This window comes from Eupeodes corollae, chromosome 1 (assembly GCF_945859685.1).
Source record: "Eupeodes corollae chromosome 1, idEupCoro1.1, whole genome shotgun sequence".
In the NCBI taxonomy this organism is placed as follows: Eukaryota; Metazoa; Arthropoda; class Insecta; order Diptera; family Syrphidae; genus Eupeodes; species Eupeodes corollae.
In genome coordinates, this window is record NC_079147.1 from 100408446 (window position 1) to 100435252 (window position 26807).

General features: G+C 35.3%; 2 protein-coding genes across 2 annotated transcripts; both read right to left on the reverse strand.

Moving 5' to 3' along the window:
- Positions 1 to 15327: 15327 nt before the first annotated feature.
- On the reverse strand, positions 15328 to 15867 carry LOC129942049 (uncharacterized). Its single transcript, XM_056050848.1, has one exon. It carries the CDS (start codon positions 15865 to 15867, stop codon positions 15328 to 15330), a length of 540 nt encoding a protein of 179 aa, XP_055906823.1.
- A 461-nt stretch (positions 15868 to 16328) lies between these two features.
- Positions 16329 to 18442, reverse strand: LOC129942059 (uncharacterized). Its single transcript, XM_056050859.1, has 5 exons — positions 17893 to 18442; positions 17608 to 17735; positions 17222 to 17411; positions 16708 to 17136; positions 16329 to 16528 (listed from the first exon to the last, which is right to left on the reverse strand). The coding sequence occupies exons 1-5, from the start codon at positions 18440 to 18442 to the stop codon at positions 16329 to 16331; spliced, it is 1497 nt and encodes a 498-aa protein (XP_055906834.1).
- Positions 18443 to 26807: the final 8365 nt, after the last annotated feature.

Here is a 26807-nt window from a genome sequence, read left to right on the forward strand (position 1 = left end):
TTAAAACCCTCAATTAGCTGTTGAAAATTGGAAGAATTATCTGACAACAGTCCCAAAACGGTACATTAGTATCCTTTTAAAAAGACTTTATAGTAGCCAATATCTTCGAAGATATTCCTAGAGTTAATAGCTTATATATAAGAGCCTTCTAGCCAATTCCATTAAAAGCAGCCTTAAAATCGATAAAAAATCGTAGAGTTTCTTCTTTTGGCAGAGTTGACGTTCAATTATCCATGAAAGATTATAAACTTGGTCCACAGTAGAATAGTTTGCTCTCTATGCAACTTGAAATTCATTGATGATGTTCTTTTTTTCCAACCAAGGTGACAGTCTGTTCAAGAGAATTGTAGAAAACAGCTTATCGAGCGTATCGAGAAATGAAAGTCCTCCATAGTTTGACACAATATTTGTATTTCCTTTCTTGCACAGTGGGTATACAATGAATTTTCTGAAATATGATGGTTGAAAATAATTATGGACAGAAGTGTTGCAGTTTTAAGAATCTCCGTGAATAACTTTTGTATTTGTAGAATAAGAGATGGACATGCATTTTTATGAAATGAAAATGAAATTTTTATTAAAGAGGTTTCAGATCTTTTAATGAAGATATAGCAGAATATATCTCGTGCAGCTCAATTAGCTAATCTAACTCTGATATATGTTGCTGAGGAAGAGCGTATGAGATAGTAGCTGAATCATATGATTGCGACAATAAGCTTTCAAATTGCATTTTAAATTCAGTTACTTTTACTGACGTTGTGGTTTAAATCGACAGTCTGTGTATTTGCTTAGCAATCTTCCAACACTCTCGGGCTGAAGAAATAGATTCAAGACTCCTATAGTAAGTCTAACGAAATAAGGTTAAGTTATTGTAACTTAGTATTAAAATTTTTGTAGGCCGAAAGGCAGTAGTTATAAGATAATGGATTAACTAAGAGAGCTCGTATAGATATTTTCTTAAGTCTTTGTTATTTACGCTAGTTTGTTTAAGAATTTTTATCTAGCTTTAAGGCAGTTTTAAGATTTTGATAAAGTAAATAAAAATGAAAAAAAACTTACTTTCGTTCGAACACGCACTCAATCAGATATCTCTCTAGAAACGTAATATTTGCATTATAAGGACCTGAAAACGATTAGAAAGGTTAGTATTTCTAATTCGACAAATCGGATCGATTCCAATACATATGGGATATATTGAAAACCCTGCTCTTGGGTTGAAGATCTTCAACAAAAACTTCTCACCTAGACAATGTATCTTTTTTAAATAGAAGGATCACATACGTGATGTGACCAAAAATGTTGCTAGCTGTTTAGACTTCCTAAGGCGATGCAAGAAATGTTTCACTCCTTCTGATCAGGCTATTATATAATAAAGCCGCATGTTTTTGGAAAAAAAAAATAATTATTTTTATCACAATTCTATCAAAAGAGAAGCGGCATACAATTTGTTAACTGCATGAACTAAAAGAGGAAGACCCTGAACCTACGAAAGCAAAAATGACGGCAAAAATTAGCTAGCATTCTTTTTGCTTATAATTAAGATCTGAAAAAAGTTAATAGCTCTAACAAAAGTAAAGTTAGGAGGGACGATGTTTACGCGGCATACATTAATCTTCTATTTTCATTCTTGAAAAAATATGAGCAGACTCAGTCAAGAATGAACAATTTTTATTGCCAAGAAGAAGAAGACGAAGTAGAAACAAATGATGCAAATTTGGTAAATTTTACTCAACAAATATTTTTTTATTTAAATCATAAAATTCTTACAGTGCAGTTCATTATACCATATATCTCTTTTTAACAACATCATCCTGCCACTGGCAATACCCGTAACATGGTGGTTAGTGCGTTGGACTGTCATGCCAGAGGTCTTGGGTTCAATACCTGCCTTTGCACGGGTATTGCCTCTTGCGAGGGATTGACAAATTCTCCTAGAATAATTCTTGTCATAAAAAGTGCTTTCTCAAATTAGCCGTTCAAATTCGGCTTAAAACTGTAGGTCTTCTCCACCAATGACAAAAGTACTCGGAATGGTTGAAAGTTCTAATCACTAGGCCCTAGTTCTAAAGGGACTGTTGCACAACCTAATTTATTTTTGTATCCTGCCATTCAACTTTATCTTCATTTACAACATATTCCACGAACTTATTTCGTGAAACTTTCGCTTCAGTGGCAATTGTTGTTTCATGCTTGAAGGCATGCTAGCCCTTGTGTCTCCATAACTGCATCTTTTTTAGCCTCCACAATATCGGGTGAAATGCACATATTTCCACATTTTTTTCGCAAGAAATTGCCCAAATAACAGCATGTCAATACAACAACATCCACACTTACATTTTGAGTTTATAGCGGATTGTAAATTTTGAGATCTATTTGATGCCTAGCCATTCTCAACAATGCGTTGTGATCTTGATACTCTGTAGTTGAAAACCATGCGAGTTCCACTGCAAATTATTGAATGAGAGAGCAAAAGCCTCATCTCCTATAAAAGCATAAGTGAGTTTGTTGTAACTTGAGGTTGGGCTCTCAGCAAGCAAATTTATATTCGAGTTTACTAAAGCCATCAAAATAGTGCCATAAATTATTTTATTTTTCCGTGTTTCTTGCTCTGAAAACCTTGCGCAATTTTTTTTCATTCCATCTTATTTTAGGGCATCTGAAAAAGTAATATTGTTTAATTTTATATAATAAAAAATAAAAACATAATACAAAAATATCATAATTTGAGTAAATCATTTTAGACTAAATTAATTTTAGGATCATCCGTTCAAAACAATGATGAGTCCTCATAGGAACCTAGAACGGGAAGTCCATCAGTTTCGAACCTATTAATGAAAGAACTTATGCCAAGCCCAGAAGCAAAAAACCTAGAGACAGCAAAAGTGCATCCAATACCTAATAAAGTTTTGTGTGCAGGGAAAGCACACTGCATATGGGAAACATATTGCGGAGGAGCTAAATGATATGCCAACGGAAATGATGCCATATTAAAAAAAAAAAAGGCTGGGATGCGACCCACACTGATAGCTTTCCATCCCGTCTGTCGAATTGTCTTCCTTATAAGTTTGTAGGTTTTCGTGTTGGGCTAACAAAGTTGTCGGTTGAATTATTGTTAAAAATTTTAAAATTACTAACAATATTTTTCATATCAAGAAATAATTAAGTTTGAAAATCTAGTTTTGTTAAATAAATTTTTAGTCGAAACCAAATTTTAATCAATTTAAGTAGCATTCCTTAAATTTTTATAAATTGGATGAATGAAATTAATTGAAGAGGTATCAAGAACCGAACATCGATTTTTATCAATTTTTTTAGATTTAAAAAAAAAACTACGGAATATCGAAAAACATGTTTGAAGACAACATTTTTAATTTTTGAAAAGCTATTTCAGTCGAAAGTAAATTTTTACCAAGTTTTAGTATTGTTTTTGTAAGTTTTTATTTTTTGTAAAAAAATAACTGTCAATTAGACTTTTTTCAAAATTTGACTGAATGTTGACAACAAAATTTTTTAAAAGATAAAATAAGTTAAAAAGCCAATATCTTAAAGTTTTGAAAAGATATTTGAGACGAAATCAATTTTTAATAACTTTAAGTAACTTGTTTTTAGGGTTTTCGTTTGTCGTAAAAAACTGTCAATTCGATTTTTCTCAAAATTTTACTGAATGTTGAAAAAAATATTTCCTATAAGATAAATAAGTTTAAAGCCATAACTTCAAATTTTTAAAAAGATATATGTGTTGAAATTCAGTTTTTACCAACTTTGAGTAATATTTTTTTAGGTTTTTATTTTTCGATTTATAAAAAAACCATTAATTGGATTTTTTTTCCAAAAATATACTGGTTTGGTATCACGTTACAGTATATTATATAAAATATAATTAAATCTCTAGCGTTTTTGGTTCGTAAGATAATTAGGGTTAACCTATGTTCACCTTTTTACTTGTGACATGTAGGAACTACATAGCAAGTTTTGCATTCGTGCAAAATTTCGAACTTAAGATTTTAATCAAACATGATATTATGAAGGTAGAGAAGTCGAAAAAAGTGGGTCCCACGATTCCGTCCGGTCTGTTTTTTCTGTCTGTCCACGCTCCTACAGCCTAAACCATTCAGTTCAAACTTGGTAGTTAAGGTTTTGAGCAGATTCGCGTTAGGCGTTTTTTTCTTCTTTTTTTTTAAGATCAAAACTAACCGTGGCCCCCATACAATTTTTTTAGTAAAAAATCGAAAATCCGAATTTTCTCACAAACAAACGGATTTTTTTTTTATTTTCTCTAAAATTTTATTTTTTAACTTTGCTTCTTTTAATAAGAAAAACATATTTTTGTATTGCTCAGGAATGGTACCGCCCATAGAACCGTTATTTTGTTTTTTTAATTTTCTCAGCAACTTATGAACTCATTTCAATAATTTTTCATCCGAATAAGCTCCTATATTGCTCTAACAATATTTTGATTGCCAAAAGTCCAATTTTTTATTGTTTGGATTTTTAAAAAAATATTGATTTTTTTTTCAAAATTCGATATCTCAAAAACAGGTTAACATTTTCTTACAAAATTCAAATGTATAGCGTATATTTACAATCTCTAAACGACTGCATACAAAAAATATTTTAAGAATAAAACTGAAAAATTTTATATTAAGTTAATAGTTTTATTATAATAATTACAAAATTGTGTGGCTTGTGATAATACTTCTACTTTTTCTTATTTTTTTTTTCTAAAGTCGTAGGCTTTGGGCAAAACTTTTTTGGAAGAATAAATGATAACCTGGAAATTGCAGTTCTAATCGTCTAAGAGCTTAATTTTTATTGCAACATTATATTGGTTTAAAAATGACAATTTGTAGTGATGGCAATATTATGTTTTTCAACTATCCCTATTACCTTAACCTAATCTAATTAGTTGATTTTGCCTATTATTTTTTACAAATCATCCAATCCGTAATTCTGTAGACAATGCAAGTGTTTTGTAAACAACTTTTTTCCAACTTAATATTTAATATTTTTCTAACTATCAAAATCTTTACATAGATTAAAAAAAAAATCACATGAATCTTCATTACTCATTTTGTATTAAAGAAGATTTACCAACCTTAAATTAAAAATACACAAAGAACCTACAAAAATTATGTTGGCCCTAACCTACGCTTTACATAATATTAAGCAAAAAAGTTATAGCCTCTTTTCTTTAAGCAGCAACACACACAACATACATCTAAAAATTAAATTACTGCAAAGTTATTTTCAACACAAGAAATATCCCAGGCCCTGCTGCTGGTGCCATTGGTGCTGACCACAATTTTATCAAAATAAAAAATAAACCTCCTAACACCGTTGCGTTATAGTACTCGTACCTACCTAGGTATAGCTGCAAGGCATATTCCCCAGCGGCTCATCCCTTAGGAGAACAAAATCGTTAAGCGCTCAAAGAGAATAACAACAGGAACACAACAAAAAATAAAACAACATTCCAAAGCAACTAAATTGAGCTTTTTATGATGCCTTTTTCGTAACCAAATTTAAATGAGCACACTTTGTGCCTCCAAGGAGCAGGACCACCATCACCAACATCTACCAGTTGTAGTAAGTATCCAAATACAATCCGAACCCGACGAACGAGGCAAGAACGAGAAGCACCACAAGAAGAACACTCTCTGCTCCCGATCCCGATGAAAGATGGCTTAGTCCACCTGCCTTAGGGGATATTTATCACCAACAAAATTATTCCGAAACACCACCTCCACCTCCCTCACATTTGACTCCAACTTCAGCGTCTTGCTTTACGATTCCGAGAAATAAAAAAAAGAATAAAACAGGAACATAGAAATATTAAAAAACAAAAATAACAAAAAGCGAAAAAAGAAGAAAAACTGTAATCCAAAACGCCTTCAAGTAAAATTCAAAATGTCATATTTTATTATGGAAATCGCAGGAGTTAAAGTGTTATACACAGCGGAAGGACCCCGCAGGTAAGGTATACGCATCAGCTTTACCACCTATGTGGGGATGTATTTCTGCCCTTAAAAAAAATCCTTAAAATGTCCTTAAACATACAGCAAATATACACATTTACGAATACATACCAAACCAAGTGAGTTACCTTAAACCTGGTGCTATAGGTAAGGTAGTCGTCGTCATCGTCGTCGTCGTTAAAATGCCGCCTACGAGAATCATTGCAGTGATGATGATCGTGAAAATGGTTTGGGCTTCCGTAGTTTGACACAAAAAGAGAAAAGAATCCTGGGCCGACAATTTCCTTATCCGAATTGCGCAAAGGTACGTATGTTTGTGAACGTATACAATTTATTCAAGTAAAAAGGATTTTTATTGGCAATCGTTGAAAATTTTCTTCGAAGGCACCTAGAGTAAGGCCGTGCCTCGTGCTCTTGGATCTTAGCTGAACTTTGCAAAATTGCAATGAACTCAACTTGAACTACGTTTATAGATAGTGAACACGTCCGCTCGCTGTGGGTTTTATAGAAATAGGGCGCCAGACCTCTCTGGATAATTCCTAATATTGTAAAGTGTAGACAAACCCTTAAAACTGTCAGTTTTTTAAATCTATAAAAATTGACTTGAGATAAAGATACAAGTATGATGCTCCAGGACTTTCACAATAATATACTTACTCACTGTAATCACATGAGTCACAACAAATCTAAGAAATGTGTTGGTAGATGGCTTGGCTACTGGGTGAAAATTCTAAGACTCTTTATATTTATCTTTTCAGACAATTTAAACCTTTTAAACCTACAAAGTTTGATCATTCTATACAAATATTCATGGGCAATGTCTCACATAATCATTTCTTACAATTTTGTGGGCGGTTTACACGCCCCAAAAATTTTTCAATATCCACCTTTGCATGATCTACTCGAGATTTTAAGATTATACAGTTATATATATACCTTTTTATAGTTTTTAAAGCTTTGTTTGTATCTCAGGAACGACTAGGTGTTTGATAAAGTTTTAGAGTATTTAGGTATTAACAATTCGGTAAAGGGTTTCCCTTGTGAAACGGGTGTACATCGTTTGTATTTTTTTTTTTTCAAGAATTTAAGAACTTTAAATATTAAGGGTTAGGTTACAGTAGCTGTCTGTGAGACCACAAGAAACTTGAGGCTGTCTTTTGAGCTCAATGAAACCATTTTGAGTCCCTTACGAAACGTGAAGTCGATTAGATTTAATCGTTATAGAAGAACTTCCTAGGGAATTCCTGCGTCTTTGATCTAGAGCAGGGCAAGTACAGTGAAGAACTGTTTTACCTCTTCCTCATCCATTCAGCTTCTTTTAAAGTCATTTCTGAATACCCGGTGACACCTATTATCGAGCTTTTATGCTATCTGCCTAGAAACAGCAAGACCTTAATCGCTTTAAATCTAATGTAGGCCAGAAGTTTTGTGTGGCTTGACACGTCACACGTGGTGATGTTATTCCACCTATTGTTTGCCTTCTTTATAGCGTCCTGCATTAGCAATAGCTTGCCATCTCCATGAGAAGTGATCGGCAGTTATAGACTATTAAAGAGTTTGGAGAGACAGAGTCTAGATATTTTATAGCGGCCTGACTATCTGAGAAAATACGGATGTCATATATTAATATTAAATTTTATTTAAGCCACGACAAAACTTCTTTTATCGCCAAAAGGATTGCAGGAATGCCCTATCCTTCCAGAAAGATCTGGAATTTTAAATATCTGGAAGTTTCAGTCGACTTAAAGTTGGGTTTGTTGTAGTCTGTGTGCTTGGAATTGATTCTAAATACTTAAGGATTATTGATTGTCCAAAGTTGTTGAGGCGAATAGCAAAATGTTTTTTTTTTTGACAGGAGGAAATTTCACAAGACACTTGGCAGTATTCGACACCAAGTAGTGTGGGACTCTTAACCACTAAAACCAACTCTTCATCAATACCAATCTTGAAGTATTGACTTTCGATTTTTCTTTCGTAATTTTGTGCGATCAAAATAGAAATCAAAATAGCTAATAGCTAAACTTGCAGCTATTTTTTTGCTAAGTAAATCAAAAGGTTTAATTATCTGTCCCGCAGATAGGGTTTGAAGCGAAGGAATCCGTTTGTACATAGTTTGTCGCGGTCAAAGCTTTTTCTAAAGCAATCCATCATACTGCCACACCGTACATTAAAATCGATCTTATAACCAGTGTGGCTTGAATATGGGCTACCAATGCCTTAAGTGTTTAGAGGAATTAACTTATGACTCCACACAGCTCTCTAAAAGTTAATCGAGAAGCGTTATGTAGCACGAACGAGAGCCAGTTAAATTGTTTGCTTTGTTAAGTTGATTACTAAATTATCATGTCTTAATAGCACTTTCTATTCGCACCTTAACGGCAGCACCTTCCTTATCTCGGAGAAAATATGGACCAATGATGAAGTCAGCGCGTAAGCTAAGAAACAGTCAATTTGAAAAAATGGAATGATGATTCGGTAATGGCTTCAAGATTGTTTCCTTTCTCCATGTAGCAAATACCCACAATTGGAAGGTAAGTTTCCGTTGTGATAAATCCAACGCCACTGGGGAAAACCTTAATAAGTTCAACTATCCAAATTTTTACATGACTAGAAATTACGGCAGAAAATACTACAATGTCCGAAAGGCAGTAAAAGTGTCTGGTAATTTGTAAAAAGCGTACGAAACACCACGTCATCTTCGGTTCCAACGTTCTCAAACAAAGACACTCCCTTTGTAACCTCGAGTGAAAAAGCCAATTTGCTGTTCTTTAGAGCGTTACAGGGCTACTCTTCGTTTGCACTCGTGCAGTTGCAATAATGCTAAAAGACCTTGGCATGCCAGATCCGCTGGCCAGGACAGTATCTCCCTATTGTTCTGAAGAGGTGTTCTTCTACGTAGGCAAATCCACAATTTCCTACTCTACAGGTTTCTTTCCGAGTGGATGGAAAACAGCATTTGTGAAGCCTGTCCTTAAAACAGGCGAATCCACCTCACCCGACAACTATCGTCCAATAGTACTCACGCCCTGTAATTTGGAATCCATTAAACTGTTTCGCTAACGATAATAGTCTCCTTGTCCTTCAGATGTGAAACCTAACCGGCACCATATGCTAAGCTCATTGAATTCCGATCTCGGAAGGGTTGTCCAATGGTAACTTGTTAGCCGAGTAGAATTTAATGCCCTTGAAACTCAATGATGTCTCCTTTAACCCACTTTCAATGCCACTATCTATGAGTGGCACTTGCATCCAGGAAACTTATCAACTTTCAGTACTCGGTATGTCTATCACAGATCACCTCTTAATTAATGATCACATATTCGATATTGCAAGAAATGTTTCAAATATTTAACTTACAAAACCTCTATTCGTCCAATACTTGAATATAAAACTATTATTTGGGCAGATACCCCTAAGAAAAATTTAAGTCTCATGGATAGGATCCAAAAAAAAGCTTTCACAATGAAAGGCGATAGAACTGTAACCGAAACAATTACGTCCCTAGAACAGCGCCGCAATGTTTCATGCCTTTCGTTGTTTTACAGATCGCTTAAACTGTGTTAAAACTTTAAACATGTTTAGGTCATTAATAATACCTTATGTTCCCGTTCATTATAACAAAAAATATTGAACAATATAAAAAAGTCCGACTTTTAAAGTAGACTTTCGTTAATTTTAATGGAGAAGAAAAGGTGATTGCCTATTACAGCAAGGTACCCTCGAAGTCGGAAAGAAACTATTGTGTGACGAGAAGAGAACTTCTTGCACTGATATTGGCAACAAAGCACTTCCATAAGTATCTCTATGGACAGAAGTTTCTTCTCTGAACTGACCATGGAGCACTTAACATGCTTTTGAATTTCAAGAATCCAGAGGGACAAGTGGCAAGGTGGATTGAGAAGCTGCAGACGTACGATTACGAAATTCAACATCGAAAGGGGAAGCTTCACTCGGAGACCATGCAAGCAAGACTGCAAGCATTGCAGACGACAAGAAGAAAATGAAGTGGTTACTGTCCAACTAATAAGAGCCGAAGCACTTTATGGCTGGAACAACGACGAGTTGAGGAAGGCTCCACAAGAAGACTCAGATACCGAACCCATCCTCGCTTATGAGGAACACGAGGAAAAACTAGAAAGGGCTGATATCTTCGAGAGAAGTCCTACTTTGAAGGCCTATTGGGCACAGTGGGACTCGTTCGACGTAAATGGGAATCAGCAAATGGAAAGTCTTATGTTATGCACCTAGTCTTACCGAGGTAGACGATTATAGACGTTCTACGCGAAACACATGATGAAGTTTCGGGTGGCCATCTAGGAGTGAACAAGACGCTAGAAAAAGTTCGCCAACGATTCTACTGGCTACATGCAAGGGAAGATGTCGAGAAATGGTGCCGAAAATGCGATACCTGTGCTGCCACCAAAGGCCCGAATAAAAAGAACCACAGCCAAATGCAGCAGTATAATGTCGGAGCACCCTTCGAAAGGATTGCAGTAAATAATGGAAATCGTTATATTCTGGTCGTCATGGATTACTTCAGCAAGTGGCCTGAAGCATACGCCATTCCAAACCAAGAAGCCAAAACAGTCGCAGACCAAATTGTCTTCAACTGGGTGAGCAGATTCGGTGTTCCATTAGAACTGCATTCCAACCAGGGAAGGAATTTTGAATCAAACATATTCCAGGAAGTTTGTGAGCTTCTTCACATCAAGAAGACAAGAACACCACCACTCCACCCACAATCTGATGGCTTGGTCAAACGATTCAACCGAATCCTGAAAGAACATCTTTGCAAAGTTGTGGACGACAACCAGCGAAATTGGGATCGACACATTCCACTGTTTCTGATGGCGTATCGAAGTGCAAAACGCTCAACTGGCCATACACCGTCTGAGATTTTGATGGGAAGGAGCATCAGACTGCAGAGCAAAATAAAATTTGGATGTCCCACCTCGGAGTCGCAAGCCGAGGATGACTACATTGATAACCTCAGAGAAAGACTCCTTCAGATCCACGACAATACCAGGTTGAAAATAAAGATGTTCAGTGACCGACTGAAGACACGCTACGATATACGAGCGACAACAAAAGAGTTCCAAGCAGGAGATCGGGTGTGGCTTTACAATCACCATCGACAAAAAGGGTTGTCACCGAAACTTCAGCGGAACTGGGAAGCTCCATAAACAGTCATTACAAAAATCAACGATGTCGTCTACCGGATACAAAAGGGAGTCAGAGGAAAACCTAAAGTTGTATATCGCGACCGGCTACATCGCTACAGTGGTGAAGAGAACGATGGATTTGTTTGGGACGATCAATCCTAAGGAGGGCGCAATGTAATGTTAGTAAACACTTTGAGAATAAGGGCAACCAACATCTAGTGATTAAGAGGAAAACTCGCTTCGAGAACATTCGGCGCCTACAAGAACCCAGTAGTTTCTCGAACCGATTTGAGGTATATAAATAGGAGTCCGGAAGCGAAGTGGTTTATTATTGATTGTCAACTACGATAAAGTAAAGACTGTGTTTGAAAAGTTATAATTGAAGGTGTTCAATAAATAAGTTTGGAACAATTTAAATAAAAATTGTGTTTTATTTACAAGTGTGAATAAGTTTGAACTATCGGACCAAGCTGAATATTACAGAATCTTAAGATATCATAAGGTTTGCCTGCTTATTTATAATTTATAAGAAAATTCGGTGCTATTAAAATGTTCAGTCCTTAACATGTGGCTAAAGATCTGGCGTAAATGCATCTTTCTTAAAAAACGCACTCCTTATAGTTTTTCAAACGGTTACGGTAGACTTAAAATTGACTACCATATTTTTTAAATCCATCCCTGAAAATGAATGTTCCTCCATATAGTTACCGAAAAACATAGAATAATAACACCATGCATGTTACAAGCTCCGTTTGGTGGATTTTTATTTCTTCAAGTGGCATGGCGCTCAGAATACCGATGTTATCTTCTTACGACATTTAGGCATGTAATAATACGAGTAGCAAGGCATAGCTGGAATGTTGAAGGTCTATAGTTAGGTATATAGTAGCTCTAGGCTCTGGCTCGGTTAGAAAATGGGAATATGAGTTACATGGGTTTATGGGCTATACACCAAGGCTCGTGTTTAACCTGGTATGGTAGATTTGGCAATGGCATCATTATTAAATGTTAGAAAATATTAAAATGTTTTCATCTGAATATTATGCAGTAAATTCGGTTAGAAATCTCTGTGCGAGTTCAAGAAGATTTAAATTTAGAATTTGTGGTAGCTGCAGAGAGCAGAGGCAGCAGGTATCAAAGCGGCAAAAAATAAAAGGTTAAAGAAATCCAAATATGGTTTTTGTCTACCTCAACGATAAAAGGTGAAAATTTATGTATTATTATGTGTGTTCTGTAATTTTTTTTCTTCTATTCCTTTTGGTAGAAGAAGAAAATGTTTCTAAACGTTGGAAAACCCGAAAATAAATTTAAGAATTATTCATTTTCAGAGAGAAATTTTCGTAGGCTCTAACTTATTCTATGTAATAAATATTATCTATTTCCCAACAGAACATATTCTAGGAGTTTTGATTAATGCGGAAAAAGTTGTTGTTGGTGTTTTTGTTTTCTTCTATTAAATAGAAAGGAGTCAGTAGGTTGTTTGTCAATAAATTAAGTTTTAATGTATGAAGTTCCATACATAAATAAATAATAATATGAGTTAGCACTTTGAGAAATAATATTAACATGCATGCATTCATAAATGTTGGATGAGCTTGTTAAAATATGGAATTTGGAAAAATTTAACAATAAAGTGTTAAGAATATATTTTGAAATATTAAATCTCTTTTATTCCTTATACGTTGTTTCTTAAACGTCTTAAAATAATATGGGTTTCATGTTGGCAAATGAACATTTACGATTCGAAGAGAAGTTTAATCTATAACAGGTTTTTGAGATATAAGTTTTTGAAATTTAGAAAACACCTTATGAACATTTTTTTCAGATTTATTTAAGAAAACTAAAAAACTACTTCATGAAATAACATAGCCTCAAAAAGCCTTTAACTTTTGTTTTTTTCGTAATTTGAAAAGTTATATCTGAAAAGCCTTAAGTGATAGAGTCCTTTTTAAGCCATATATGGATTAATACCATCAAAACCCATGGGAAAAGTGTACCTACTTTGTTTGGCAGGAACTTGCAAATCAACAAAAACTTCATTCATTAGATATCAGTCTTCACGTGCCGTTTATAAACGTTAAAGAAACTCTGTAGCATTTATGTTAAAAGGTTTTGTAACATACTAAAGCCAAACGATATAAAAGTGTTTTTGTGTATTGTGATGGCTGGTATAATTCTTGTATTCAGTATAGCAACATTCGTGGTAAAATGCCCATGCTGCATACTTTCATACTTTTTTGAACAGGCCAGCTGTTTTGGCACTCGATTTGAACCTCGCGTGGGTTGGTGTCGTCCCACATACTGAAATTTTGCTTGTTAACACAGCCATTCATCTAAAAACGCGCCTCGTCACTAAAGATGATTTTTCCGCCGAAACGATTTGAAGTATCAGTTAGCGAATAAACGGAAAATTGGCCAAGTTGAAGTCTGCGAAATCTCGAGTTCTTGTGCACGGCGATGAATAGACTGCCTCAGGTTCTGCTGTATACCGCGGCGATGTTGCGTTCCTTCAACGTACGGGTGTTGGTTGATTGTTTACTGAACCGGTAGTTTCATATTTGACCAGCAAACGTTAAAGAGTCGACTGTGAAGGTTCACCATGTCTACCGTAAAATTAGCGCATTGAGCGTAACTTTTGCGTTTTCGAACACTCATTTTAATAATAAAGTTTTATCATTTGAACGTGCGGTTCAATCGTGTAATTGCCATGATAATTTGGCATAAACCACTTAATAATAAACAAAACATTTGACAAATGTAGCCAAACCAAAACGGCCTCCACTGGGCTCCAAAATCAACCTGCGCAATTCGACGCCTAACGAATTTGATGCGCGGTCCGACTCTTTCCAGAGAATTGTATCCCATTTTTCGCACCATGAGATTGTTGTCAAGGGCGATTTGAATGTACATAATTCTTCGTGGCCGCTGTTGAGATTTTTCCTGAGTTAAACCACCTGACTCAGTTAGTTTACGAATCAATTTGGATTCCTAACGTTTCAGTTCAATCCGCCAACACCTAACAACAACATCCCTTAAGAGCTGCCTGAATGTTATGACTCCGTCTGTTCTTGAAAACTATTAGACATACCTTCTTTAGCATTCTAACAGTTGCTTAAGTATGAAAAAATGTTCTTCAAACAACGCTGAAAAAACCACTGCATAAACTTTTCCATCCGAGTAGATGAAAAATAGCATTTGTCCAGTCTGTCCTTAAAAAATGTGCATCCTTCTCACGTCGTCACGTCTTATGAAGGTCATGGAAACGCTGATAAATTTTTAACTTAAAGAAAGAAAGCTTCTTAATGACCGGCAGTACGGCTTTCATACAGCAATAGGTCCTTTTGTGATCTCATGGTTTATCTCACTGAACAGTTAAAAAATGTTGTACATTGTTTTGAAGAAAGTAAAATTATTGCGCTTGATATTTCAAAGATATTTGATAGAGGTTGGCATCAAGCTGTAGTATCGAAAATGCGTGCTTTTGTTATTGATGAATCTCTTCTTTGTTGGATTAAAAATTATCTTTTGGACCATTTTATTCAAGTAGTTTTGGACGGGTTCAAATCCCATATTCACAAAATAAACGCTGATGTGCCTCAAGGCTCCGTTTTGTCTCCGACCTTTTCCTTATTTTTATAAATGATCTTTTGTCTCAAACTTCTAACCCTCTTAATAATTGTTTTGTTGCTGACAGTACACTCAGCTTCGTATATTTCTTATAGATTCACATCCTTGTACTTAGGATGTGGACTACCAACGGCAGCTTGTACTAAGCTAATTAGATTCTGATCATGACAGCATTGTCCAATGGGAAATCAAAATCCGTCTAGAATTTAATGTTTCGACAATTCAATTATGTGTACTGTCGCAAAAGCGTAACCCTCTCCCAATGGCACTATCAAAGGGTGGTGTTGATAACCGTGGTTAGTAAAAGAAATGTTTCGGGGATAGAATATTTTATTGAACAATAACGATATTAACCAAACGAAGAACAAATTTAGAGTGAAAAATATCTATGACAATATTAATTAGAAATCAAAAAAGCTTATAGATGAAAATAAGTTGTGAAAGTGAAATTTCACAATTATAAGTTTTTTTTTTGTTATTTAATCGAAAGGCATTTTTTGTGAGCTGTTAAAGCCAAAGGTTTTGTTAGAGCGTCTGCTGGCATGACTTCGGTACCAATAAATTCAAGATTTGATTTTGTTATCAGCAATTGCTTCTTTGACAAAATGATATCGGATATCGAAGTGCTTGGTTCGCCCTTGGATACCCAAATTTGTAAAAATTGTCACTGGTCCTTGATGAAGTCCAAGTTCTTCAAGTAGATTTCGTAAGAATGATGCTTCTTTTGCAACAGAACTAAGGTTAACATATTCGGCTTCCGTGCTTGAAGTAGTAACAATTCTTTGTTTCTTTGAAGCCCATAAAATTGTTGCTACTCCATAAATGAATAAAAAACCATTCTGTGACTTTCTGTCATTGAGATCACTTGACCAACTTGCATCAGCCGAAACGTGTAGTTTCTCTGATGTTTTTCTATAAATGCTGCCAATATTTTTCAAGCCTTGTAAATAGCGGAGGATGTGCGCTCCAATGTTGTTGTCCGGTCTACTAAAAGTTGAAAGGTGGAGTAAACTCCCTATCAATTGGCTGTACCTGGTTGTGTCGACTTTCTTTTGGTCTCCTTTAATTTTCGGGATTTGTTCCAACTTCAAACCTTTTGGCATGGGTAATCGATCAGGCTTGTATTCCGTAAGTCCGTTTTTATTTAGTATATGTTTGATGAATCTTTCCTGAGTAATGATAAGAGTGTCATTCAAACGCTGAACTTCTAAACTGACACAGAGTTTAGGATGTCCAAAGTCCTTAATGTCAAAACAAACTCAAACTCTTTAGAATCATTCGTTGCAACAATTAGATCATCCACGTAAAGTGTAATAAGTGTTATTTGATTGTTATTGTATTTAAAGTAAATACACCTGTCGCATGTGATGCACTGAAACCAAGTGTTTTAAGAGCTGCATCCAACTTTAAGTTCCAAAGGCGCCCGCTTTGTTTCAGTCCGTAAATTGTGATGTTTAATTTGCAAACCTTATTGCCTTGTTCAAATCCTTCCTTTCAAGTCGTGCTTCTCGCTTCTCTATAGTTCCGTCCAACCTGTATTTTGTTTTAAACACCTATTTAGATTTTATGACTTTCCGGTCATTTGATCTGTCCACCAAAGCCCAGGCATCTTATTTGATGTTGCTTGTTGAACGATGTCTTCTTCGAATTCGTTTACATCTTGCCATTCGTCTGAATCTTTTCTTTCGATGTCATTTTCAAGTTCATTCACTTCATTATTTGAGGTAGTATTATCTTCATTGCTTTCCGAATTATTGGAGTTATCTGTGAACGAGAAGTTATAAAAATTACAGCTTTTTAGATCGTTGTCTTGGAATTTGTCGGTTTGCCCATTGTTGATAGCCTGATGTTTCTGCTTCAGATTACGCTTCGCTTGTTTTTTATCCAAATTCTGTAAGCCTTTGACTCTTCCGCGTAACCTACTAAAATTCCTTCGAATTTACCAAGTTTGGAACCTTTTCTTATAGTGTAAACTTTCGAACCAATTTCCTTTAAAAACAATATATTCGGCTTCTTTCCGCTCCACATCTCTTCTGGTGTTACATTTCTGTTGGGTTTCGTTGGACATCTGTTTCGTAAGAACGCTAAAGTGTTCACTAATTCAGCCCACATAAATTCAGGAAGTTTGCCTTCATCCATTAAACATCTTGCCATCTCGGTTAAAGTCCCGTTAGCCCTCTCGGCTAAACCATTTTGTTGCGGTGTGTATGGCACAGTTTTCTGGTGAAATATTCCGCAATCTTCTACGAATTTTTGGAAGTCCTTGTTGCAGTATTCTAATCCGTTGTCCTTTCGGAGTGTTTTAACTTTCTCACCAGATTGAGTTTCAGCAAAAACCTTACATTTTTTGAAGGTTTCGGTTTTCGCTCTTCCTATTCAAGAAATAAACAAAAATCTTTCGTGAAAAATCATCGATGAATGTTATAAAATATTGGGCTTTTCCCAACGATTCTGTACGCATCGGTCCGCATATGTCTGAGTGGACAAGTTCTAAGCGACGGGATGTCTTTTTTTCATTGATGCTTGTAGGATATGCTGTTAAAGTTTGCTTAGCTCGAAATGCTGTTACAGTTTGTTTAGCTCGAATGCAAACAGTACAATCATCGATGTCATCTTTAAATTTATCGGGCAGTCCATGAACCATCTTCTTTGCCAAATTATGTTTCAATAAAATTAAATTTACGTGTCCCAGCCTTATGCCAAGACATTAAGGATCCATAATGTATTTCAGATTTGTTTGTTTTATTTGTGACTAATTGTGTTTTTTCATTCTGTTTTAATACTACTGTGACCAAATTTCTTTTATTATCTAAGATTTTATCTTCAGATCCTTCAAAAATTACCTTGTATCCATGATCTGTGGCCATGCTGATTGAGATGTGATTGTCAGTCAATTTCGGAACGAGGAGTGTATTGTACAGATATAGTGGCTCTTTTGAGCTTTTAACATTGATGTTTGACTTAACTGTTCCTGTTTGAATTAAGGGTGATAAAACTAGATTCATTAGCACACATATGTGAGGTTGCCCCCCTGTCCAAACACCATAATCGCTGAAACGGTTGTTCATAAGGTAGTTTTGAAAACGCTGTACATTCCTGTACGATGAAACATTGTTCTTGCTTTTCACCATTTTGAGTCAATCTTGTTTGGTCAGTTTTAGTCCAGCAATCCTTAGGCATATGGTCTCGCTTGCCACATTTTCTGCAAGTAAAAGGAAAATTATTGATTTCGGTTTTAATCTTACATTGATGTTTCTTGTAATGCTTTTGCGAATGATAATGCTTGGAACTGAGTATGTTATTGTTCAAAAATTCCTTCTTTCTATCCCCAACTTCAAGTAATCTGGTGGAAACAGTAGAAACATCTATATAATTGCTTTGAACATCGAACGCAGATCTTATGCCCTTGTAGTCATCTGATAATCCATCGAGAAGAACTACAACTAGTAGATCATCGTCTAATTTTGCCCCCAACTCCTTTAATCGATTGGTTATTGTTTTAAATTCGCGAACGTATTCGGCAACTGATTCTCCTGCAGACATTTGCAGATGTGTTAATTTACGAAATTCTTGAGTCTTCTGTCGTGGTCCTTTCTTATCGTAGCTTTCCAGCAAAAAATCCCAGATTTTCTTCGATGTTCTCAAATTTGCTGTCAAAGCAACAATATTTGGTTCCATTGCAATAAGAAGCTCTGCCCGAGCATCCAAATCTTTTTCATTCCATTGTTGTTGTTAAACTTCAGTTAATGGTCTTGCGGTTTCTCCTTTTCGTATTGGAGAAATCTTCCTCGGTGAAGTTGGCTTCCATCTATTTGAACAGCTTCTAGATATGTACATCACAAACCACTTGTTGAGGAGTGCCAAAAACCTCGCTAAGTGAATACGAATTTTTTCAGCCCCTCTAACTGGTTATAATTTACAAAGCTTTTACGGCTGAAACAAAAACACGCTTCAGTTTCGGCTTCGCCTGACGATTAGGAGTTCATCCAGAGGAATTTAATGTATGCTATCTCAATGAAGTTTTGACCTCACTATTCGTTGGACAATCTGAAGGAAAAGAACGTAATGTTACGTACTGTGAATCCAAACGGAAGCTCTTGTTTAAATTTGATAAAAATTAGCTTTGTCTGGCAGCTCAACAGCTGTAAAAAAAAGTCAACAAACTAAATACATTTGTTTTTTGGAGCGATTCAAATTGGTTATTATAGGCTGTGTAAGCTACTTAAGCGATAAATTAAATTTTTCGGCTCCAAAATTCATATATTTTACTGCACGAAAAATCAAAACAAACTTTTGAGAAAATATAACAGCTGCTAATGACAGAAGGGCCATTTTAGAAATGAAGTAGAAGAAATGTCATTCAAAGCAACCTCGAAGCAGGCCCATCCTTACGCTGACGATGCTGAAGCGTGCTTGAGTTTCGACTTGACGACTTGAGCTCCAACTGCGTTCTTAACTCTTTTGGATGGAATCAGTGTTGCCCCCTACTACAAATGTAGCGTTTTTGCTACTTCATTTTCCCAAAAAAACACACTACGTACATTTGTAAAAAAAATTGCAAAACACTAAAATTTCATAATATCAGAAAATAATCCTAAAATAATTGATATTAAACATTGTGTTTGACACTTAAATTCTCAATAAGGACTTTTTTGTGTAAACGCAGATCCTTCAAAATGAAATCCAGGTTCCACGACCCAAACTTCAAACTGACAGTTTTGTTTTCTTTCATTTTTATACTATTTTCTCTTTTCTTTTGAAAACTTGCTGAAATTGGAATTGTACCGTTTTATTTGTTTTGAATGTAATATTGTCTGCTCGTGTCTTCGTTGCAAAAAAATTTATTTTCTGACAATTTATACTCCAACTTATAATTTAACAATGAAAAGATTTTTTCAAACGCTTCCAAAGCAGAAGTAAGTATGAAGCTCTTTTAAATAATAATAAAGTTTTAACAAGGTTTGATATTTTAAGAAAAAAATGAATCAAGACAGATTGAAAATGTTGACGGTTATAGTGAATCTTCAGGAGTTACTACGACAGAAGACATGAGAAAAGATCAAGCACAAGAAAAGCCAGATCAAATGTAATATTTTTGTTTTTATCGAACGAACAAAAAATGAAGTAAAACCCATCCAAAATATGTTCGCAACAATAACTGATGACAATTATTCGAAAACCAGGGACGAGATAAAGTGTATTATGTATTGCATACAACACAATCTCTCATTGAGTTTAATGGATTCTTTACCCGATCTTTTGAAATCAGTTTAAACAGATTCGTCTAATGCTAAAGCCCTTAAATGTGGAATAACCAAAACCACTTCTTTTATTAAAACTATTATTGGACCATATTCGAAAACTGAACTATGCTCGGTGTTAAAATCGGAAAAAATTGCATTAATTATAGATGAAACAACTAATATTGCAACAGAAAAATGCCTTGTATTAGTGGTAAGATATTTTTGTGTTAAGAACAATAAGGTTATTGACAGTTTTTTTGGTATGAAGCAGTTGATTCAATCAAATGCTAAAGAGATTTTTGGGGTTATTGTAAAAGAATTTGGAAATAATTCTATTCCTTTTCTAAATTTAATTGGTTTTGCTTCAGATAACGCATTGTTACATGTTATAAATGGAGTTGAAACTTAACTCAGATCTCTTAATAAAGATTTGTTTTCTGTTGGCTGTACATGTCATTTAATTCATTTGTGTGCGAGTGGATCTTTGAAAAACATTCCAAACATTGAATCTTCTATCAATAAAATTTATAATTATTTCAGTCACAGTTCACAAAGACAATGTGATTTTAATACATTCCAAAAGTCTTTTATTATCCAAAGGCCTAATATTTTAAAACATTGTCCAACTCGGTGGCTTTCGCTGTTACATTCCATAGACCGAATACTAGAGCAATACCAGGCTCTAGTTCACTACCTCATTCTTGCTTCTTTTGAACAAAAATCACTCGATGCCGATGCAATTTTAGAATTTCTAATGAATACTGAAAATCGTCTATATATTTCGGATTTAGTTTTGAAGAATTTTGCTGAAGTAAAACTATTGAAAACAATATCTTAGAAAAACTCAAACACCAACTATGCCAATACTATGTTCAATTGTGTGAACAACTTCATGAGAGATTTGACTTTCAAAATGACAACAAGACTAGATATTTAATTTTGTTAGACCCCTTTGAGATTGCTAAAAGTGAAATTCCGTTATGCCACTACTGAAAATTGTCCCATTTTATTGTGAAAAAAGTAAAATTGTATTTAATGATGAATTTAGATTAGTTATTGGTTCAAAAGAAATTTTATAGGAATTCTATCATGAAGATATTGTGTAATTTTGGATTAATTTAAAGAAAGCCAAAAATGTTGAGGGAAAGGCAGCATTTGCAAATTTATGCACTTACATGCTAACACTATGTAGTTTGCCTCATAGCAGTGCAACTGCAGAAAGGTACTTTTCGAGCCTCAACATTATTAAAGACGATTTAAAAAACAATCTTAGTGTCTCCTTGTTATATATTGTTACACATTAAAGTGGCAACTTGGTTAAATGAGGCTGAACACAACCTTTGCCCATATGTCAAGATATCTTGATGACAGATGGAAAATGACAAGGAGTAATTTTGTGGACCTGATAAGAAAACGTGTGAACGATTTTAACCTCCAATAGTGAATTAATAAAAATTGAATTACTATATTAGAAAAAAGTATTTTATTTAAAAATCGATTTACATTACTGGCGACGAGGTAAACAAAATGAACGATAGCACAATGGCAAACATTAATACAGAAGTTAATGGAACACCGGTTTTTGGCAAATTGGAACAATTCCAGCCCTCTATGTCTTGGAATAATTATAAAGAGAGGATGGAGTTCTATTTCGAGGCAAATGGACTAAAAAATGAAACACAGCAAAAAGCAATATTCCTAGCTTGTGTGGGTGAAACCACTTACGAGATTATTCGCTCATTGCTTACACCATTGGGTCCTAAAGATGTCACATTTCAAGAAATTCTGGATAAATTGGATGGACACTTCCATCCAAAGCCTAACGAAATTGTCCAAAGATTTGCGTTTCACAAAAGATGCCAAAAACCAGGAGAATCGATACCCGACTTCGTCAAAGATTTACGCAAATTGTCCGAACATTGCAATTTTGTAGAGTTGAATAATATGTTGCGTGATCAAATCGTATGTGGAGTAACAGATGAGGCTTTACAAAAACGATTGTTCAGTGAGACAAAACTCGATTTTCAACGAGCTTATGAGCTAGCTCTAGCACATGAAACAGCTTTTAAAAATGTATCGGATGTGCGTGGTTCAAGCAATAACGAAGTTATGGCTGTGTCGAAGCGGGCTCCAAACCAAAATTTCACACAATTTAGTAAATGTTTTCGTTGTGATGGACATCATCAACAAGAAAAATGTTTTTTTAAAGACAAAAACTGTGATTTTTGCCATAGAAAAGGTCATTCGAGCAGGGCTTGCTTTAAGAAGAAGGCAGGTACTTAGCAAAAGAACACGAGTCACGAAGTTCACGTATTACAAGAAGAGGCAGCTGAGCCATATAATGGAATGGGATTTTAAACAAATATTCACAGGTGTTTCGACAGGATTTAGGAGCGCATGTTGGACAACCTGTCAATATTGAATTGTTACCAGAGGTTAAACCAATATTCTTAAAACATCGTCAGGTTCCTTTTGCTTTAAGAAATCAAGTCGAGGCTGAGATTGACAAGTTGGTGCATCAAAAAATTTTAGAGCCGGTGAAATTTTCACGTTGGGCAACACCTATCGTGCCAGTTCTTAAAAAAGATGGATCCATGCGTATATGTGGAGATTATAGAAGTACAGTCAACATGGTAATCAAGTCGAATGCATATCCACTACCATTGTATGGAGAAGTTATGGCTGCAATATCTACTGGAAAGGTATTTACGAAATTGGATCTTCAACAAGCCTATCAACAGCTTATTGTAGATGATGAATTTGCCGATGTACTGACCCTCAATACCCACCGAGGGTTATTTAAGGTAAGAAGACTTCCTTTTGGGGTGGCTGCTTCACCAGGTAGTTTCCAAAAATGTATGGATAATTTACTCCAGGGAATAAAGGGTGTAAAAGCTTTTATTGATGATATAATAATATCGGGGGAAGATGAAGCTTCACATAACACTAATTTAGAACAAGTATTAAAGAAATTAGCTAAAGCAAATTTCACTGTTCGTTAATCTAAATGCATTTTCGGTAAATCAGAAGTTGATTTTCTTGGTTATAATATTTCGGGTGATGGTATACGACCTAACAAATCAAAAGTAGATGCTATTCAGAATGCACCACTTCCTCAGAATAAAGAAATGCTGCAATCTTTTTTAGGAATGCTTAATTTTTACAATAAATTTTTACCAAACAAGGCTACTATGGCCGAAAAACTCCATCGATTGTTGGACAAAAACGTTAAATGGTGCTGGACCAAAGAGCACTCGATGGTTTTCACCGAACTAAAAGACCTTTTAAAGTCCGACACAGTTCTAACGCACTACGATGAAACTAAACTTTTAATTCTGTCATGTGATGCCTCACCATATGGTGTGGGAGCAGTGTTGGCACATCGAGACGTAGATAATAATGAACGTCCTATTGCATTTGCTTCGCGTACTTTGGGGTCAAGTGAACGCAACTATGCCCAAATCGATAAAGAAGGTTTGGCAATTATCTTCGGTGTTAAACATTTTCACCAGTATATAGCGGGTAGACAAGTCCTGATTATAACCGATCACAAACCATTATTAGGTATTTTTAACAAACACAAACCTATTCCGGTTATGGTATCACCACGGATGTTGAGATGGTGTCTTCTTTTATCAGCTTACGATTATGAGTTAGAACATCGACCGGGTAAATTGAACGCAAATGCAGATTGCCTTAGTAGATTGCCTTTGGAGAGTTCTAAAGATGCCCCAAGTGAACTGTCGGATGTTTTATTGCTAGATGGGCCAAGTGAACCGTCTGATGTTTTCTTGTTAGAAAAAAAAGGATGCATCAATTCGAGCTGAAGATGTGGCCCGCGAAACTGCCCGAGATCCGGAATATAACAAAGTTATGCGATGGATACTTCATGGGTGGCCATTAAAAATAGATAAGGAATTTAAATTTTTTTTCCAAAGAAGAACGGAATTATCCACACATAAAGGTTGTATCTTGTGGGGTACTCGTGTGGTTATACCAGCCACACTACAAGCAAATATTTTAAATTTACTACATGCCAATCACCCGGGAATGAGTCTTATGAAGGCCTTGGCACGAAGCTACGTTTGGTGGCCAAAATTAAATGAACAGATTGAACAGGCGGTACGAGTTTGTACTCAATGCCAATTAAATCGACCAAATCCTCCAAGTGCTCCTCCACAGTTTATTCGAGAAGAAACAAATCCCTGGTCAACTCTACATCTAGATTTTGCAGGACCTTATAAAGGCCACACATTTTTAATTGTCGTTGATGCGATGTCCAAATGGCTTGAGGTGAAGATAGTTGCAAATCAGTCAAGTTTAGAAGTTATAAGGAAGCTGCGAGAAATTTTTGCGATCCACGGGCTTCCCAAGATAGTCATAACGGATAACGGTTCTGCATTTTTCTCTGAAGAGTTGAAAACGTTTTATAGAAACAATGGAATAAAATTCAATACAACAGCCCCTTATCACCCTTCGAGTAATGGCCAAGCCGAACGAATGGTGCGGTATACAAAGTCATCACTTGCAACCTTATCAGAAGGAGACATACATCTTAAACTACAGCGTTTTTTGTTCAAACAACAACTACCCCGCACACAACAACCGGTAGAACCCCAGCAGAATTAATTATGGGTAGAAAATTAAGAACAATGTTGGATATGTTACATCCAGACAACATCAATTTAAAGGAGGAAACAAGAGAAAAGAGTTTCGTAACAGAAAAGGGAAGAACTTTTTACGTAGGAGATTCAGTATTTTTCAGAAATTATTCTGCTGGCCCAAAGTGGTTGAGGGGTATTATTTCGGAAATAACAGGACCAGTGTCATATATTGTAAGAACTTTGGATGGTCGGATAGCCAGGCGTCATGTAGATCAAATTCGACAAGGAGTCGCATCTCGAACTGAAAGTGAACTTCCAGTCGTAGTTGAAAATGAACTTCCAGTCACTGATCAAACTGAGGATACCAATCATCCCGAACCAATTCCACTTGTTTCACCTAAAGCAAAAACAAGATCCCACACATACCAAGAAGACTCACAAATTCCAACCAATACCAATAACGACTCAACATCAGAAGCATCGTCGAAACCAGCTTCCCCAACTCACTCGGAATCCTCACTATCTGTTTCCAGTAACCAACAAGCAACGAGATATGGTAGAGTGATAAGGCCGCCGTCTCGTTTAGGATTCTAAGCAAAATCTAAAGACGGAGGAGTGTTATATATTGTTACACATTAAAGTGGCAACTTGGTTAAATGAGGCTGAACACAACCTTTGCCCATATGTCAAGATATCTTGATGACAGATGGAAAATGACAAGGAGTAATTTTGTGGACCTGATAAGAAAACGTGTGAACGATTTTAACCTCCAATAGTGAATTAATAAAAATTGAATTACTATATTAGAAAAAAGTATTTTATTTAAAAATCGATTTACATTACTCCTTTATAGATGCAATACTGCAATCAAAAGCATTATTAAGGGATGTCAAAGGCGTTCTTAACCCACCCGCTTCATTAGTAAAATACGATCAAAAATTTTCTTACCACAACGCAAGGCATTATATAAATCAATAAATATAAGTAGGATATTCGACTGGACGACGACGACGGTATACGACAGCAGCAACTGCATATAACAACGACCACAACATATGACGGCAACAACTGCATATAACAACGACGACAGTACTAACACTTACAAGACAGCAGACGAAGAAGAATAGGAGAAGGTAGAATGACTCAGAGAGTAGTAGAACATCATCGTGAGCAGACGCAACCTCGAATCTAGTTTTTTCAGTTAAGAAAAATAAATTAGTAATAAAGGTCTTTCTTTTGTTAAATAATATTTTAATAAAATCCTACTGTGTTTATTTGGAAAAGTAGTTGTGTTTTAATTCTGTAAACGAACCCCACATATACATTAAAAAGGTTTTATTTTTAAGCGATTAATGTATATTTAGCTTCATAATATTTATGATTACCTGATAACATTATTTATTTTAATTTTAAACTGTATTAAAGTTGTAGTTTTCTTTGTTAATTTCGATGAATAATTTTATTAAAAGATTTAATTAACGTTTAAATGTTATTTTTATTTAAATAATTAGGATGACCTTTTCAAAAAAGCAAGGTTGCACCTTGCACTACATTTTGAATCCGCTACGCTACATTTTATACCAGTTGGGGTGGCAACACTGGATGGAACTGGAAAATTTCTATCTTAAACACCGAAGCAAGGTTTTATGCCTATCATAGTTTTATCATTATTTTCACAAACAATGCTCTAGTGAAATAGCTAATTATATTTCAACCCCCCCCCCACCAACAATTCAATTGTAATACCCATACTTTTAGGAATGCAAATCGGTTTACCCTTAAGCTTAATTTTGGACGTACTGTCAAGTATAGGGATTCTTTCTTCGGCCGCACTACACGAATGTGGAAGGCTTTCCCAGGACCAATATTTTCCATTCATTACAAGGTGCGGACATTTAAAACCAATGATTTCCAAACATTACAAGAGTATTCATAACCCCTTGATTGCGCGCTATTTGAGGATGTTGCCTGGAAGCTTGGTAGTCGTGCTCGATTTTGTATCGATATATATTTTGATATACCTAAATTACTTTCAAGTTCCTGTTCGTAAAGTGTCCCTTATCAACAATTTTATCACATTATAACAATTATGACCTAGAGTGTTGAAAAACCAAGAAACAATTAAGACAACTTAAACATACTCCCATATTAATAACAGTAATCATTTTCCATGACATCACTTAATACATATAAAAT

What these genes read in the sequence shown, in the direction of transcription:
- LOC129942049 (XM_056050848.1), bottom strand. Translation starts at nt 15,867, where the DNA reads ATGCCAAAAGGTTTGAAGTTGGAACAAATCCCGAAAATTAAAGGAGAC.
- LOC129942059 (XM_056050859.1), bottom strand. Translation starts at nt 18,442, where the DNA reads ATGGAACCAAATATTGTTGCTTTGACAGCAAATTTGAGAACATCGAAG. An exon ending in AACAAGATTGACTCAAAATG is followed by an intron (nt 17,736 to 17,892) that starts GTGAAAAGCAAG and finishes TAATTCAAACAG; the next exon opens with GAACAGTTAAGTCAAACATC. An exon ending in AGACATATGCGGACCGATGC is followed by an intron (nt 17,137 to 17,221) that starts GTACAGAATCGT and finishes TTTCTTGAATAG; the next exon opens with GAAGAGCGAAAACCGAAACC.